This window comes from Lycorma delicatula, chromosome 1 (assembly GCF_047948215.1).
Source record: "Lycorma delicatula isolate Av1 chromosome 1, ASM4794821v1, whole genome shotgun sequence".
NCBI lineage: Eukaryota > Metazoa > Arthropoda > Insecta > Hemiptera > Fulgoridae > Lycorma > Lycorma delicatula.
Genome location: NC_134455.1, coordinates 274668146 through 274684587, shown reverse-complemented (window position 1 = coordinate 274684587; position 16442 = coordinate 274668146). Strand labels below are relative to the sequence as shown.

The window sequence follows — 16442 nt, the reverse complement described above, 5'->3', positions numbered from 1 at the left end:
TGGATCAGTTGCATAAAGATTTAACATGCCTTTGACTTAAATAGATTTTTTTAAGTGAATACTATATATCTTTTTCCTTTTTATTGATAGTTGTCTGTTGTCATATTTTTGTAATTTGTAAACATTTTTATAATGAAAATAATTTTTTAAGCTTCACCTGCTAAATAATTACATCATAATAACGTGTAATAGACGCTCATGTAATTCTAATAGTTAACAGAGATGAGATTGGATTCCTCTTAATTTAGTTGTAAATAAATAAAAGAAAATTATATATATTAAACATTTTTTAGGAGGAATTTGCATAAGTTCTTAGGTTATTCTGAAACATCTATTTTTATTTTAAATTTCATTTTTTTTCTGTAAAAGAAGGTTGTTTTTTTTTGTCTTCAGTCATTTGACTGGTTTGATGCAGCTCTCCAAGATTCCCTATCTAGTGCTAGTCGTTTCATTTCAGTATACCCTCTACATCCTACATCCCCAACAATTTGTTTTACATACTCCAAACGTGGCCTGCCTACACAATTTTTCCCTTCTACCTGTCCTTCCAATATTAAAGCGACTATTCCAGGATGCCTTAGTATGTGGCCTATAAGTCTGTCTCTTCTTTTAACTATATTTTTCCAAATGCTACTTTCTTCATCTATTTGCCGCAATACCTCTTCATTTGTCACTTTATCCACCCATCTGATTTTTAACATTCTCCTATAGCACCACATTTCAAAAGCTTCTAATCTTTTCTTCTCAGATACTCCGATTGTCCAAGTTTCACTTCCATATAAAGCGACACTCCAAACATACACTTTCAAAAATCTTTTCCTGACATCTAAATTCATTTTTGATGTAAACAAATTATATTTCTTACTGAAGGCTCGTTTAGCTTGTGCTATTCGGCATTTTATATCGCTCCTGCTTCGTCCATCTTTAGTAATTTTACTTCCCAAATAACAAAATTCTTCTACCTCCATAATCTTTTCTCCTCCTATTTTCACATTCAGTGGTCCATCTTTGTTATTTCTACTACATTTCATTACTTTTGTTTTGTTCTTGTTTATTTTCATGCGATAGTTTTTGCGGACTTCATCTATGCCGTTCATTGTTTCTTCTAAATCCTTTTTACTCTCGGCTAGAATTACTATATCATCAGCAAATCGTAGCATCTTTATCTTTTCACCTTGTACTGTTACTCCGAATCTAAATTGTTCTTTAACATCATTAACTGCTAGTTCCATGTAAAGATTAAAAAGTAACGGCGATAGGGAACATCCTTGTCGGACTCCCTTTCTTATTAGGGCTTCTTTCTTATGTTCTTCAATTGTTATTGTTGCTGTTTGGTTCCTGTACATGTTAGCAATTGTTCTTCTATCTCTGTATTTGAACCCTAATTTTTTTAAAATGCTGAACATTTTATTCCAGTCTACGTTATCGAAAGCCTTTTCTAGGTCTATAAACGCCAAGTATGTGGGTTTGTTTTTCTTTAATCTTCCTTCTACTATTAATCTGAGGCCTAAATTGCTTCCCTTGTCCCTATACTTTTCCTGAAACCAAATTGGTCTTCTCCTAACACTTCTTCCACTCTCCTTTCAATTCTTCTGTATAAAATTCTAGTTAAGATTTTTGATGCATGACTAGTTAAACTAATTGTTCTGTATTCTTCACATTTATCTGCCCCTGCTTTCTTTGGTATCATAACTATAACACTTTTTTTGAAGTCTGATGGAAATTCCCCATTTTCATAAATATTACGCACCAGTTTGTATAATCTATCAATCGCTTCCTCACCTGCACTGCGCAGTAATTCTACAGGTATTCCGTCTATTCCAGGAGCCTTTCTGCCATTTAAATCTTTTAATGCTCTCTTAAATTCAGATCTCAGTATTGTTTCTCCCATTTCATCCTCCTCAACTTCCTCTTCTTCCTCTATAACACCATTTTCTAATTCATTTCCTCCGTATAACTCTTCAATATATTCCACCCATCTATCGACTTTACCTTTCGTATTATATATTGGTGTACCATCTTTGTTTAACACATTATTACATTTTAATTTATGTACCCCAAAATTTTCCTTAACTTTCCTGTATGCTCCGTCTATTTTACCAATGTTCATTTCTCTTTCCACTTCTGAACACTTTTCTTTAATCCACTCTTCTTTCACCAGTTTGCACTTCCTGTTTATAGCATTTCTTAATTGCCGATAGTTCCTTTTACTTCCTTCATCACTAGCATTCTTATATTTTCTACGTTCATCCATCAGCTGCAATATATCGTCTGAAACCCAAGGTTTTCTACCAGTTCTCTTTATTCCGCCTAAGTTTGCTTCTGCTGATTTAAGAATTTCCTTTTTAACATTCTCCCATTCTTCTTCTACATTTTCTACCTTATCTTTTTTACTCAGACCTCTTGCGCTGTCCTCCTCAAAAATCTTCTTTACCTCCTCTTCCTCAAGCTTCTCTAAATTCCACCGATTCACCTGACACCTTTTCTTCAGGTTTTTAAACCCCAATCTACATTTCATTATCACCAAATTATGGTCGCTATCAATGTCTGCTCCAGGGTAAGTTTTGCAGTCAACGAGTTGATTTCTAAATCTTTGCTTAACCATGATATAATCTATCTGATACCTTGCAGTATCGCCTGGCTTTTTCCAAGTGTATATTCTTCTATTATGATTTTTAAATTGGGTGTTGGCAATTACTAAATTATACTTTGTGCAAAACTCTATAATTCGGTCCCCTCTTTCATTCCTTTTGCCCAGCCCGTATTCACCCACTATATTTCCTTCCTTGCCTTCTCCAATGCTTGCATTCCAATCTCCAACTATTATTAAATTAAGAAGGTTGTAATAGTTTTTATTAAGTTAATGTTTATAGTTTACATACTCAACATATTCTCAGGAATTTTTAGATGAAATTTAAATCATAAGTTTTTGTTTTAATTAGTTATTTAAAGTATCCAGAAAAGAGTAATCATTAAAAATATTTTATGTACTGTTTAGTGTTAAAAAAAAACAACAAAAAACTAGTAATTATTAAACGTATTAAATAGCAGATTCAGGATAATATGAAAATAACAATCAAAACTTAATTCATGACCACATATCATATGTAACACATATGTACATAACATATAAAAGTCATAGTTCTCCAATCTATAACTGGAAATAATACAATGGCTGTTCAAAAAGTAATGATAATAGTGACTGAGGGAAAATGTGTTGTGAAGGGTCATAATACTGTGTACTATTGTGTAGCCCATTCTTTTAGCCATTTATAAGTATCATCGTGAAGTCAATTGGTGCAGTGAGCGGACATATGTGGCAATTCGCGTAACACGTGTTAGATATTCTCCTACCATTCCAACATGGATAAAAAGTTAGAGCAATGTTGTAATATGAAATATTTTGTGAAATGCTGGAAGAACCGAAAAGATGCAATTGAATTATTAACTACGGTGTATGATGAAGATGTATTGAACCAGATGACCTTCTACAAACGCCACCAGGTTGGTCTAGTGGTGAACGCGTCTTCCCAAATCAGCTGATTTGGAAGTCAAGAGTTCCAGCATTCAAGTCATAGTAAAGTCAGTTATTTTTACACAGATTGGAATACTAGATCATGGATACTGGTGTTCTTTGGTGGTTGGTTTCAATTAACCACACATTTCAGGAATGGTCGGACTGAGACTGTACAAGACTACACTTCATTTATACTCATACATTTCATCCTCTGAAGTATTATCTGAACGGTAATTACCAGAGGTTGAACTGGAAAAGATTGGTGACTTCTTCAAGTTGTATAAAGCATTCAAGGAGGGTAGAGAGAGCATCGCCGACAAACTGTGTGAGGGGCACCCTTCAACATCTAGCATTGAGGCTGTAAAGAATACAGCTGCTGCTATTGTCTTTAAAGAATGACGAATTACCTTTAGGGAGCTTGTTGCATGTCTAGACATTTTAGTTGGCAACACATTTTCGATTTTGATTGATGATTGGCTATGCGACACGTCTTGCAGATGGGTGCTGCACCTGCTCACACCGGAGCAAATGCAGCATTATGTCTCTGTGTGTCAAGACCTGTTATTGCGGTTTGGTGGGGGAGTAAATGAAGAAAGAATCAATCATAACCGTAGATGAATCTTGGATGTATCACTATGATCCAAAACTGAAACAACAAAGTTCTCACTGGAAAATGGCACAGTCGTCACCACCTCTGAAAGAACAAAGATGAGTTGCAGTGTCGGTAAGGTTATGATGATAATCTTTTTCGATTCCAAGGGTTTTTTTGTACCAACATGCTGTCATTCAAGACCAGATGGTCAAGGCAGATTATTACAAATTTGTTTTGATCACATTGTTGCATCATTTTAAGAAAAAAATGGCCGCACAAGAACATAAACAAATTTTACTGTATCATTACAATGCGCTGTGCCACGTTGCTCTCACTAGTTGATTTCTTGAATGTTTGCAGCATCACAATTGTTCTCCACCCACTGTACAGTCCAGAGTTGGCCCCTTGCGACTTATAGCTGTTCCCCGAAGTCAAGTTTCCGCTCAGGGTATGGAAGTTCAAGACCAATCAATAGGTCATCAGAGCTGTGGAGGTGTGATGCAAGGAGCTCGAGAAAGATGACCTGGCGTACGTGTTTAAAAAGTGACAGGAATGGTGGAAAAATTTTATTAGAACCAAGGGGGTTACTTTAAAATAGAACATGTAGATTTGGAAGACTGAATAAATATTTTTTTTCTATAGAGCATTTTTATAATTATGTTTTGAACAGCCTCTGTATTTTGAGGTAAAAAGAAATAAATGATTTTGAAATTCAGTACTTAATAATTATTTATATATTTTTACTGTTATAGGTTTGCATGGTCATCATCCTTCATATGATTTGAGTAATTCAGGTAGTGGGGATGTTTTAAAACCTGAACCGTTAACCATGTCAGGTGATGAAGGACCTATTGGATGCCCTGAAGATGATGAAGTGCCAAGTCCAACTCACCAAGTGCCACGTGGTCCTAGCCCTGAACCAAAGATAGAAGATACAGAATGTCATCGAAGTCAGAGTGCAATGTCAGTATTAAAAAATTGTTTATAATTAAAATTTGTAATACATATTTTTTTATATTATACCCAAATGAAGTTAAGCTGTTAATTAAATTAACTAAAAAGATCAGTAAAAACTCTGTTACGATGTTTTTCATGGAAATAAAGAGAATAATGTTATTTGTAGGAAGATTTTAAAAAGGATGAAATGTAAGTCAGATAAATCTTGTCATCATAAGCAACAGAATTTAATCTTACCACTATTTTACATTGTGATGAAAATGTAATAGATAGATGATGACCATGTGGTGATGCATCTATTCTCATTTGGAGTTTATTATTTTCATTCATAAGTAGTTCCTGTGAACTCTGTTAACCAACTGATCATGAGTATTTTAAATATTTATAAACGTGTATGTTATATGAGTTTTAGTTATTTTAATTATGAGCTATTTTTTATTTATTATAATATAAATCATTACAGAAAATAGATAAATTCTTCAGTTGACAATCAGTTACTTTTCATCAATTTTTATATCTGATTATTTTTATTCAAGAGTAAGATTAGGTTGTTTGTTATGTGAGGAGGACTCTATGGATGAATATTGGGCGTCTTTGATTAGCATTAAATTACCATTACTAATTTCCATTAAAATTTTCGTGAATTCTTGCTAAAGACGTGAATGTTATGAGTAAGTAATATTATAAGTAATTTTGAAAGTTGAGCCGAATACAGAAATGTTATTCATTTGGAAACAATTGTTCACCATTTATCACTGCACATATATCAGCTGTATGCTATCAGCTGGTTTTTAAAAGGTTACCTTGTAAAAAAACACCTTAGTGAGAAAAAATTACCCTCTTCTCTGTAACATCATTGCAAATATCAAAAGCTGTGATCTTTTTTTTTAAATTATGATGGTTGGAAAAAATGAATGAAAAATGTTTAGTTGCATAATGATTAATTTAACTTAGGATTTCATTTTGTAATAATAAAATAAAATGAGTGCTCCATAGTTTAACTATTCAGTAGAGAGAATAAAAAAATATTCAGTACCAATAAACTACTGATCCTAATTAAATCAGATCTGCTATTTCACTCTTAAGTAAAGGTATGGGGCCATTGAGAAAGGTTGCAGCAATAAAAAAAAAACAAAAACATATCTTCCTGTGTAATTGAGATAAAGTATTAATTGGAACTGCAAAATAATCAGGATATAAAGTTTTTTTCAGATGTGACCAGCCATGACCTTGAGCCGATCTGCACATTGCCTCTGTACCACTGTCAGTCAGTGCAATGGTAATAGTTCATCAGAAAGAACAGACAGTGCATTTTTTATTTATTGAAGTATAAATCTCAGTTATAACGGTTTCTGTTATAACTGTTTGGACTTTCTGGCATGTTTATGGTGATGATCCCCATCATACAAACATTAGATGGTGGTGCAAGCAGTTTAAGGAATCTGGGAATGTAGTGAGAAAGTTCCCTGGACGGGAACATAAATGCCAAGGTTGTTTAAGAAGCCCTAAAAAATCAATTTCTAGTTGAAGTTTGCAGTTAGGAATTCCAAAGACAAGTATTGAAATTATATTACACAAGCATTTATACTTTCACGCTTACAAAATTCAGCTTAAACATCAAATTAAACCTACGGATTGTCCTAAACATGTTGAATTTGCAAGTTAAAAAATGTTTAATAAGATTGCCAATGACAAACATTTTTAAAACATGTTATGTTTATGGATGAAGCTAATTTCCATGTCAGTGGTTGTCACAACCGGCATAAATGTGAGATATGGGGATCTCAGCAACCTAATGAAATTATAAAGTATGTCAGAGATTCTCCAAAAATAAAGGTGTGGTGTGGTTTGATGTCCAATTGTGTGATTGGTCCATTCTTTTTCATGAGCCAACTTTCACAGGGAATGTTTATTTAGATAGGCTACAATTGTACGTTTTCCCACAAGTTGCCCAAATTGAACAAGAAATTAAAGTTACTGTAATGTTTCAACAAGATGTTGTGCCTCCACTTTAGTCTAGGGGTTCAATGCGCTCTCAATGAAAGATTCCTTAATCATTGGATTGGTAGGGCTGGTCCTATGCTTTGGCCTCTGAGAAGCCCAGATTTTACACCCCTATACTTTTTTCTAAGGGGATACATTAAAAACATTATCAATAGTGAAGAAAATCAAGGATGTAAAACATTTAAGACAACAGATCAGTGCTGCTATTGCCACAGTTACGGCTGCGATTATCCAGCGAACCTTGGCAGAAGTCAATTATTGTCTGGATGTTTGCAGAGCGACCAGTGGAGCTCATATTGAAACATTCTAAGTTATGTAAAAAGACTTTACACTCATTTGATTATCTCTAATAGTTTTTGAAATACAATCTTTTTAAATTGCTGCAACCTTTTTTAATGATCCTGTGTTTTTGTATTGTATATCTACTAGAAATATAATACCTACCTACTGATGAATCCTTTAAATGTAGAATTAATATTCTTATAAATGAAGCAAGTTGCTATGCGTATTTGTCAATCAATGATGTATGAAAAATTAAAATGACAAACATTTTAAAGATACTTGGGTTTTCAGATAAATATGGAGATAAATTTACAAGAATTATTCTATTCTATAATATGTACTTCATTATTAGGTTTACATTTATAACTGTATCTTAGTTTAAGGTAGTTATTTTGTATTACATGACATTTGACAGAATTTTCTGTTTTTAATACCTATACTCATTATCTATTTTGTATTACATGACATTTGACAGAATTTTCTGTTTTTTAAATACCTATACTCATTATCGTAAGCAGGTTAGATTTATAAGTTCCAAAACCATGAAATAATATGCCACTATAAATGGTTTAGTATGTATTTTCTTTGCTACAAAGTGATTGCCAGTAATAAGCATTATATTGTATTTGGTTACCCTTGCCAGTGACAACCAGATACTGTCATTATCTATTCAACTGACTAATTAGTGTTAAATAGGATAATAATAAATCATGGGAAAGCACAAATATTACAGTTACTACTTGTGCAGCATTACCTTGTTGAGCCACTTGTTTGTCAATTATTACTGCTGATGCTAATTGCCAAACGTTAGATGGTTTGGTTCTTATAATTTACAGACTACATTGTTGCCAGCATACAATTTTAACAGTTTTCCAATATACTTCTGGTAGGAAATGTTCCAACTGAGAAATCATTAAAAAAAAGCAATAAAAAAAATTATATTTATTGTGTATTGTTGCATTTATGATCAGTATCATTATCCCTAGTTCCTTTAAAAATCCCTTAGGGTAATTTAAGTATTCCAGTATGTGAACTTTTTTCAGATGTATTATCAAGAAGTACTATAAATAATACTGATGATGTGATGTTGGCCTCTTCTTGCAAGAATTCTCTCTTCAAAATACTGAAAAATTATATTTTATTTTTTAGTCTCGCTTATAATCTTTTGGTTTATATAGTATTTTGGTGCTGCAGACTATTTTTTTTTAGATTTGACACTACAAAAAATAAGTGTTAAATCAGGAGAAAGCCCTCAAATTATTGAAAAATGTTTAATTATGTATAAGATATTCCTAAGATTTTTCTGCATTTATATTACATGTATTCTGGGTTGTGTGTATGCTTACTGACTAGCTACTGTGTCACTATATTGATTGAATTTTTCCAAATTCTAAAATGTCTTCTCTCCTAGACACTTTTTGTGTTTGTTGTACCGAAACTTAAAAGTTCGAACAACCCTTATAATGAAGTCATTTCATGCACCTTTATCTCAAGGTTATAGAATTTTTTTTGTATTCTATTAATATCTCTCTCATAGTTGGCTTCAAACTGTCACATTTTTACTTCTAACTAACCTTTTATTACTAACATTTTGTGTTTTATTAGGGTATCTGTAGACAAAACCAGTTAGGTAGAATTTTGATGGCTAAACATTTTTCTAACTCATATTTACTGTAGGTTGTCAACAGAATATTAAGCAAATGAACATTCATCAGTCACATCCTTGTCATTTCCAATATTACTTGACTTTTAAAAAAAAAAGTCAATCTATGGTTTCCATACAGACAGTATTAATCCACTGTTTGTATGGAAACCAGTGGATTAATACTTGGAATGATGCTTAATTTCCTTCTTTATCATGAATTTTAAAGAGCCACTCACGTGCTCCAGATTCGATCATTAATGTAATATCTATCTTTATGAAATTTTAAAAAAATTCTATGAGAATTATGTAATTATAATTTTTATTATGTTAGAAACTATGTAATTTTAAGAGATTGTGCATATTCTCATCTTGATGTGTAATTGTAAAGTTTTTATACAGGGTGATTCAAAGAAACGGGAAATTTTGAAAGTTGTGTTGGTAGCCGTGGGCGATTGGTACCATTTGATAAGTGGTGCCAGTCTCTCTAACCTGCCATTTAGTTGTCATGTATCCTTGGACTGTTGTGCAACATGCATTTGCTATCAAAGTGTTTCACAAAAACAATGACAGTGTGGAGGGAGCGCGTAGAGAATGTCACCGTCATTTTAATCTGGGACGGCATGACTGTGTTCCATCAGGACATGCAATTAAAACATGGATATCTAACTTTTTGGAAACTGGTTCGGCAATGAAAAAGAAACCTCCAGGCCGTGAGCGAACCGTCCGTACACCACAGATTGTTCAAACTTTACAAGATGCTTTCACATACTTTTTGTGGGGGTCACCTTAAAAGCAAAGTATTCCACAGTAGACCTGCTACAACAGAAGAACTGAAGGCAAAGATCCGAGAAGCAATTGCGGAAATTCCAGTTGAAATGTTACGTCAAACCATGGACAATTTAACGAAGAGACTTCGTGAGTGTTTACCTAGAAGAGGAGGTCACCTGGAAGATGTCATCTTTAAAAAATAAACCAAATTGTATGTATCCTAACATGACAGCATTTGTACAATTACATGAAATAAAATTCATTTTCTAAAAAAAATTTTTCATTAACGTTATTTAATTTTTTAAATTTCCCGTTTCTTTGAATCACTCTGTATAAAGATTCATGTTAGACTGACAAAAATCATAGTTAAAATAAAAAATTTAAAAACACAGTCATGACTGTCCTGGTCTTTACTAGTATACTCTGTACTCGGCCTAAGTGTGATAGTAGGACTGGAACAGTCGTGACTGTTTTTAAATTTTAACTATGATTTTTTAAACTTTTGACTTTAAATGTATTAATTTTAACTCCTGATGATGTCTTCTAAGTAATCCTAAAGATGTAGATTAGATATCAATGTGCTGGTAAGGTGGATTATATTAATTGTTAATTTATTCAAATGGTATTGATATTGAAAACCACAATGAGCATTTACTTTGATTATTTTCATACCTGCTCTGCCTTCTTTACTTGGTCTTTGCGACTGTGGGCTTGTTCTATATTATAGTTGTTTCGTCTCCATATCATCACCATTAACTTAATTTCCTCATTACAGTGGAAAATCTCATTTTTCATCTCCCAATCATCATATTTGGGAGTAAAGGAGTGACTAATTATAGAAGTTATGAATTTAATATGCATTAATATAATACATTTAGAAAAAAATACTATATAAATATAATTTCAGTTCTGCATTTATAAACTAAATTGAATAATTCAGTATATTGATTTTTTTCCAGATGAAAAACACAAAATATAAAAATCTAGTAAGAGATTTAAAAAAAATATAAATGTAGTTTGCAAACCTGCCCATTTAAATAACAAAAATATGGCTACAGTAAATAAGAGCAATAGCAATACGCAGAAATCTAAAATTTATTGCATTTTTTTTTGTTTTTAATGTGTTAATTTTTACTTTTTGAAGAAATTCATTATCTTTTTTTCATTAAAGAATGAGTTCCTTTTCTTTACTATGTCAGGCTGGTAAATTTGTCATAATGTAATCAATTTCAATTCGGCTTTATTTTGTCTCATACCATATGATACATCTTGTATTTTCTCTACTTCATTATACGTTACATTATTTTCAGGTATTACATTCTTCCTTTGTTTCTTTAAAAAAAATGCGTTTTTACTTTACATAGAAATGATAATTTTTGTTTTGCTTACCACTTAGTATTTGACATCATTAGTGTCTTCTCTCATCCATTCTATTAGGTCTTCATCAGATATGTTTATTGCTCCAGGTATATTCTAACATATTTATTTAATTTCTGATATGAAGTTGTTTTCCATTTCGCAGACAAAATGCTGGTGTTATAATTTCTGGAATTAGTGGCCATAATTTGTTCCAACATGGTACCAGTGTTTGTTATAGAATGCTATGCCATGTCTCTGAGGCATTAAATATAGTGCCTTTCATTTTAAAGTTTTTCCACAATTCTTCAACTTGCATCACTTGCATAAAATATCAGATTTTGCAGAAACATTTTTCTGTAGTGTCCCTTTAAACCTTCAATTACACTTTTATTCATTAGATGAATCAGACACTGTTTGTCAGTAAACATAGTTGTTATGCTATTAGTGCTTATCAAATGTTTCAAGGTCTTCAACTGGAGGAGTCTTTTTTTGGTAGATTTTTATCTTTTTTAATATTTCTAACTTGAGAAAAAACCTTTTGAGAATTTCTTGGCTCTATGAGAAAAATATTTTGCTGGCAACAGGCTTGAATTCAAGTTTTTAAATAGCATTAATTTTTTATATTTGCAGATGATGTGATGTTTGCAAAGGCTGTCTATAACTTACAGTGGCATATTAGAGCACACAACAATGGTAATCTGTATTTTTTTTTACTTTAAAACCAGGAGCACAACTTTCAGATGTAGAAGCCAGGGTTTTTGTTGGATAATGCCTTCCAGTTTAATCAAGTCTGGTCTCAGTTGTACATTTAGTCATGAGTTAAGCCAAGACTAGACATTTTGTCCATGAATTTCTTAGCCTATTGAATTAACACGTCTCACTGTTTGCAATAATTTTTCACTTTCAGTGTTGAACTAATGAATCCTATGTGTGCTGTGCACTGAATTTGTCCTACCAATCTTGACTGGCCTTAGAATCTTTAAATCTTCTAATTATAATTTCATCTGAAGAGCTTGTTAAATTAAAAGCACTTAATGGGAAACCTTAACTGCATTGTGAAAGAGTTCAGCACAGATTCTGAGTGTGGATGTGATTTTTGTGGGCTCTTTTAGATAAATTTTTATTTGGATTACTCGTGTTTGAAATATTTTTATTTGTTTTTGGTTTGTATTTTAGTTTTATTTAGTGTTTAGTTGTCTTTAATGTTAGTTTTTGGCTAATTTTTATTCATTTGTTGAATTTTCGTTTTTATTACTCAACCTAGGTTATGTGTGCAATTTTATGGTGGTGCTATTAGTGCTAATATATTTAATGAGGGAATTTTATTTTTGGTTTTTCTGTTTTGTTTAATTCCTTAGGATGATTTATTTTCTGTTTTGTTAAATTTTAGTTTGTTGTTGCTGTTATTTAATAGTTTTGTTTATATTAGGAACATCTTGGTAATGATGGCCATATTAATAAATTTGATTGGTTGATTTTTGTTTTATGTTTACATATATTTTTGATTGGTTGTCAGAGTTTACATTCACAGTTATTGTGTTATTGGTTGTTTTACTGTTTCATTTTGTTGTTTATTGATTGAATTTTGTGTTACATTGATATTTTTATTTTGCAGTTTGTTTTGTGTTTGGGATTTTAAGGGTTTTCAGGCATGAGCAGTTGTGAGGCTTGACTGCAGTGGCAAGTGATAGAGGCGGTAGAAGGAAGCAATGATGCGTCTGACAGTGAGATTCTTAGTACTGCAGGTTGTAGTCGTTCTCAGTGATGGACTGAGTGAGTGCAATCATAGAAGAAAGGTAAAAAGGTGTCTCGCATAAAGGAGCCTTCTTCAGTTATTGGAACAGTTAAAAAAGTTAAAGCGGCAGAAGTTGTTGGGACTGTTGAAGCTATTAGTGTAGTTTGAAAATTCTGATTTAGAAGCTAAAATGGTAGGAGATTTTTGGCCCAACACTCACTGTTCAATGCTGTCCTTGAAGACCAAGCAGGCTGAGGATGCCGTGTTAAAGAGATTAGAAAAGCAGTTGGCTTTGACAGATTTGGTTTCAGATGATGTGTTAGAACTGATAGATAATGTTTAACATGTTGTGTGGTGAGGTAGAGGTGTTGTTGTTTGTAATCTGAAAACCGTAAAAGAAAAGAGTGCAGGGTATATCCTTTTTTGCATGCGCAAGTTATGTTTCTTGCATTTACTAACTGTAAAATGGCATGATCGATTACAAGGGTTCATAGAGGGTTACAAGTCTGGGATGGATGAGCGGGAAAGGATTGCTCTTTCAACATCGGTTGCATGATTGGTTTATGAAGTTGCTTCAAAGACTCCAAAGGTGATGTTGATAAATAAGCCTGCTGATGTTTCATCTATTTTCATAATTTGGAATCCATTGCAGAAGGTTTATAAAAGCTAAAATTATATAAGTTTTATAATTAACCGTGACCTAGACATCATACTTTCATACTTTTTTGTTAATTAAAAAAATATATGAATAAAGAATGGTATGAGAAAATGTACAACAATAAAGTATGTCTATACTGTAACTCAAACTTTAATGACTAATTGACAAGTATAATACTGTATTATTTATTATATGGTGTGAACTAATCATTAATATAGATAGGTTAATACTGTTTAGTTTATTGTGGTTACAATGATGTCATTTTATAAACTGTACAGAATGAAACGAGTAAATCATAATTAACTTGAATATTTTGTTACATGATGTTTTTATTATGAATAAAAGAATGAAAATTGTTCTATTTATGATTCATATATTACAAAAACAGATTAAATAACAAATGTCAATGTATTGTATAGTAGATTTATAAGTTTGAATTATAATTATAATTTACAAAAAAATATTAAAGTTCTAATCTTAAGCCCAGTAAGATGTACTATACAGAATTTTTATATTTGATTATGGTTAAAGTACACACACATTCAAATGGGTGATGAATTATAGAAGGTGACAATTTAGGGAGGTTCTACTGTATTTGTTATTTCTGATTATTATCAGTCAACTTTAATTGCTCATGACAATTCTAGAGATAAATTTATGTTATTGTTAGCCCTGGTTTGAATTTCAACTCTACATATCAGTATTTTTCTGCTTTTTGTGGATGGTAAAAACTAAGAAACAAAGTTTGGAACAATAACATGCATGTTGTTGCATGATACAATAACATGTTTTTATTTAAGTTTTTTTTTTGTTAGATCTCATGAGTGATTTCAGTCATACAATTCTGGACTATTTAGCAATAGTCCTTGTGGATGAGTTCCATAATCCTTAATCTTTTTCAACATTTATCATGTGGTGATGGCCAACGACTCTGACCAGTCTCTAACTCATACTGCTGGCTTTGAAATATACATGCTACTCAAAAATCTTTGTAAAATTTCAAGACAGTTATGTAAAATGAGGCATTTTGAAAATCTCAGCTGATTTTAGAAGAGGTTCACACAAAATGTTATGCAAGGACAGGGTTTGAATTTATTAACCAATCGTAGATGTGTATTAGTATGATGTTATAAATATTGTGTAGTACTGAATGTAGAGACACAATACCGTATCATTTGCCTAACTGAGGCTTGATGACAGTGACCCTCAATGTTTTGGATGACTTTTTCATAAAGTACAGCTACTGCAAATATGGTCCAGGAACTTTCTGATACTTTGTTTAATAAGAAAGATCAATCTTACTAAGAAACAAAATCTCTGGATGTGACAATTTCATTTGATACTAGCTATATGTATCCTTTGTTTAAAACTTCTTTATGAATATAATAAGTAGAGTGTAAAATATTTTATTTTAGATTTTTACGCCATTGGAATAGAGGAGATCATAATTCATGTACAAGAACAGATCTTACTTTCAAGCCTGTTCCTGATTCAAAATTAGCAAGAAAACGAGAAGAGAGAATAAGAAAACAAGCTGAGAAGGAAAGAGAAGAGAGAGAAAAAGCTCAAGCAGTGAGTGTATTTTATTTTTGTTAGTTTGAAATTCATATATCATGTCCATTAATGAACACTGAATTACTACTTAGATTTAACCTATTATTATTGCACCTTTTTTATTTTCTACATCTCCCATCATGTATGTATTTTTCAGCTTAAACATGATTATAGTATTGAAATATTTTCTTGCTCTAATGTAGCAATGGGTCAATCCATTTGAAGTGTCCCAAAAAAAAAATAAGCTGGCTGCTTGACAAATTCAAAAAAAATTGAAACTTACCCACTTGTTTCAGGACCTTAAAACTATTTTTTTTAAATTTTTTATTTAAGCAGTTTACCTGTAGCGGCCATTTTTGTTATGGTGTGCACACCTATTTTTGTGATTGTAAGGGTTTACGAAAAAAATCATAACTGAAAAACTGTTGGTCCTGGAAGGATGAATCAAAAAGCAATATATTCATATTTTCTCAAGGTAAAAGAGTGATCCAGTGGTTTGTTTACCTATCTTTTTTTCTTTCTATGAGAAGATTACCAATAAAGTTGAACATGAAAAACTATGGAATTTCACTTTTGGTAATTTTTCTCATGAGGCAGGGATGGCATACACAGTTTAAATTATTTTTTTATGTGTAGGTATGTGTTAGTAGTTTTACCATAAATAATATTAATAGTGATATACTTGCCCATACATTTTTATGAATTTTTGAAAACTAATCTTTTTTAAAAAAATTCAAATTTTTGATTCAGATAACTGTTGTTGGGGCTGGTGATAAAAATCTCAAATTTGCACAACTTACAATGTTTTTATAGGTGCTTAAGGCAAATAAAAATATTTCTTGTGTATTGTACTAATAAAAAAGTTACAAACTCTCAAAGATCATGAAAACCGGTTAAAAGCGATACCATTTTGACTCAATAAATAAGTGCTCCAAGTGGATTTCTTTTCTTCTTTGCACTTTAAATTTTTTATATATTTTTTTTATATTTATGCCCTATGTTGTTGGAGTTGATATTTTCAGTATTTTTAAAATTATTAATGATATGTCATAATTTAGTGATAACGTAACCAGTATCAATAACCTAATACAATTTTGATTCAAAAATCCTTGTAAAACTTATCCAAACTGAGATTTCAATGAGTAGCCTACTCATTGAAATCAAGAATTTATTTTTATTTTTATATTAGTTGATTTTTGTAAACACTATTTAAGAAAAAATAAATTGTAGCAAAATTTTAATTTTTCTTAAGTGAAATAGCCTGTATTTGTAATAATGAAAGTTTATTATTTAGTGTGGTTTACAAACAGCTGACATCTCTTCTGATAATTCTCTTGAAATTGTGTGAGAACGACTCATCACTACCGATGC

At 31.6% G+C, this 16442-nt stretch overlaps 1 protein-coding gene across 15 annotated transcripts in view; it reads left to right on the top strand.

The window, feature by feature from the left end:
• Nucleotides 1-16442, top strand: part of Gug (arginine-glutamic acid dipeptide repeats grunge) — a 220262-nt gene that overhangs the window by 124743 nt on the left and 79077 nt on the right. For all 15 annotated transcript variants that reach the window (XM_075378212.1, XM_075378223.1, XM_075378096.1 and 12 more), the window contains 2 exons: nucleotides 4862-5072; nucleotides 14933-15089. In XM_075378212.1, coding sequence (XP_075234327.1) covers nucleotides 4862-5072; nucleotides 14933-15089 — 368 coding nt within the window. The remainder of the gene's footprint in view (nucleotides 1-4861; nucleotides 5073-14932; nucleotides 15090-16442) is intronic.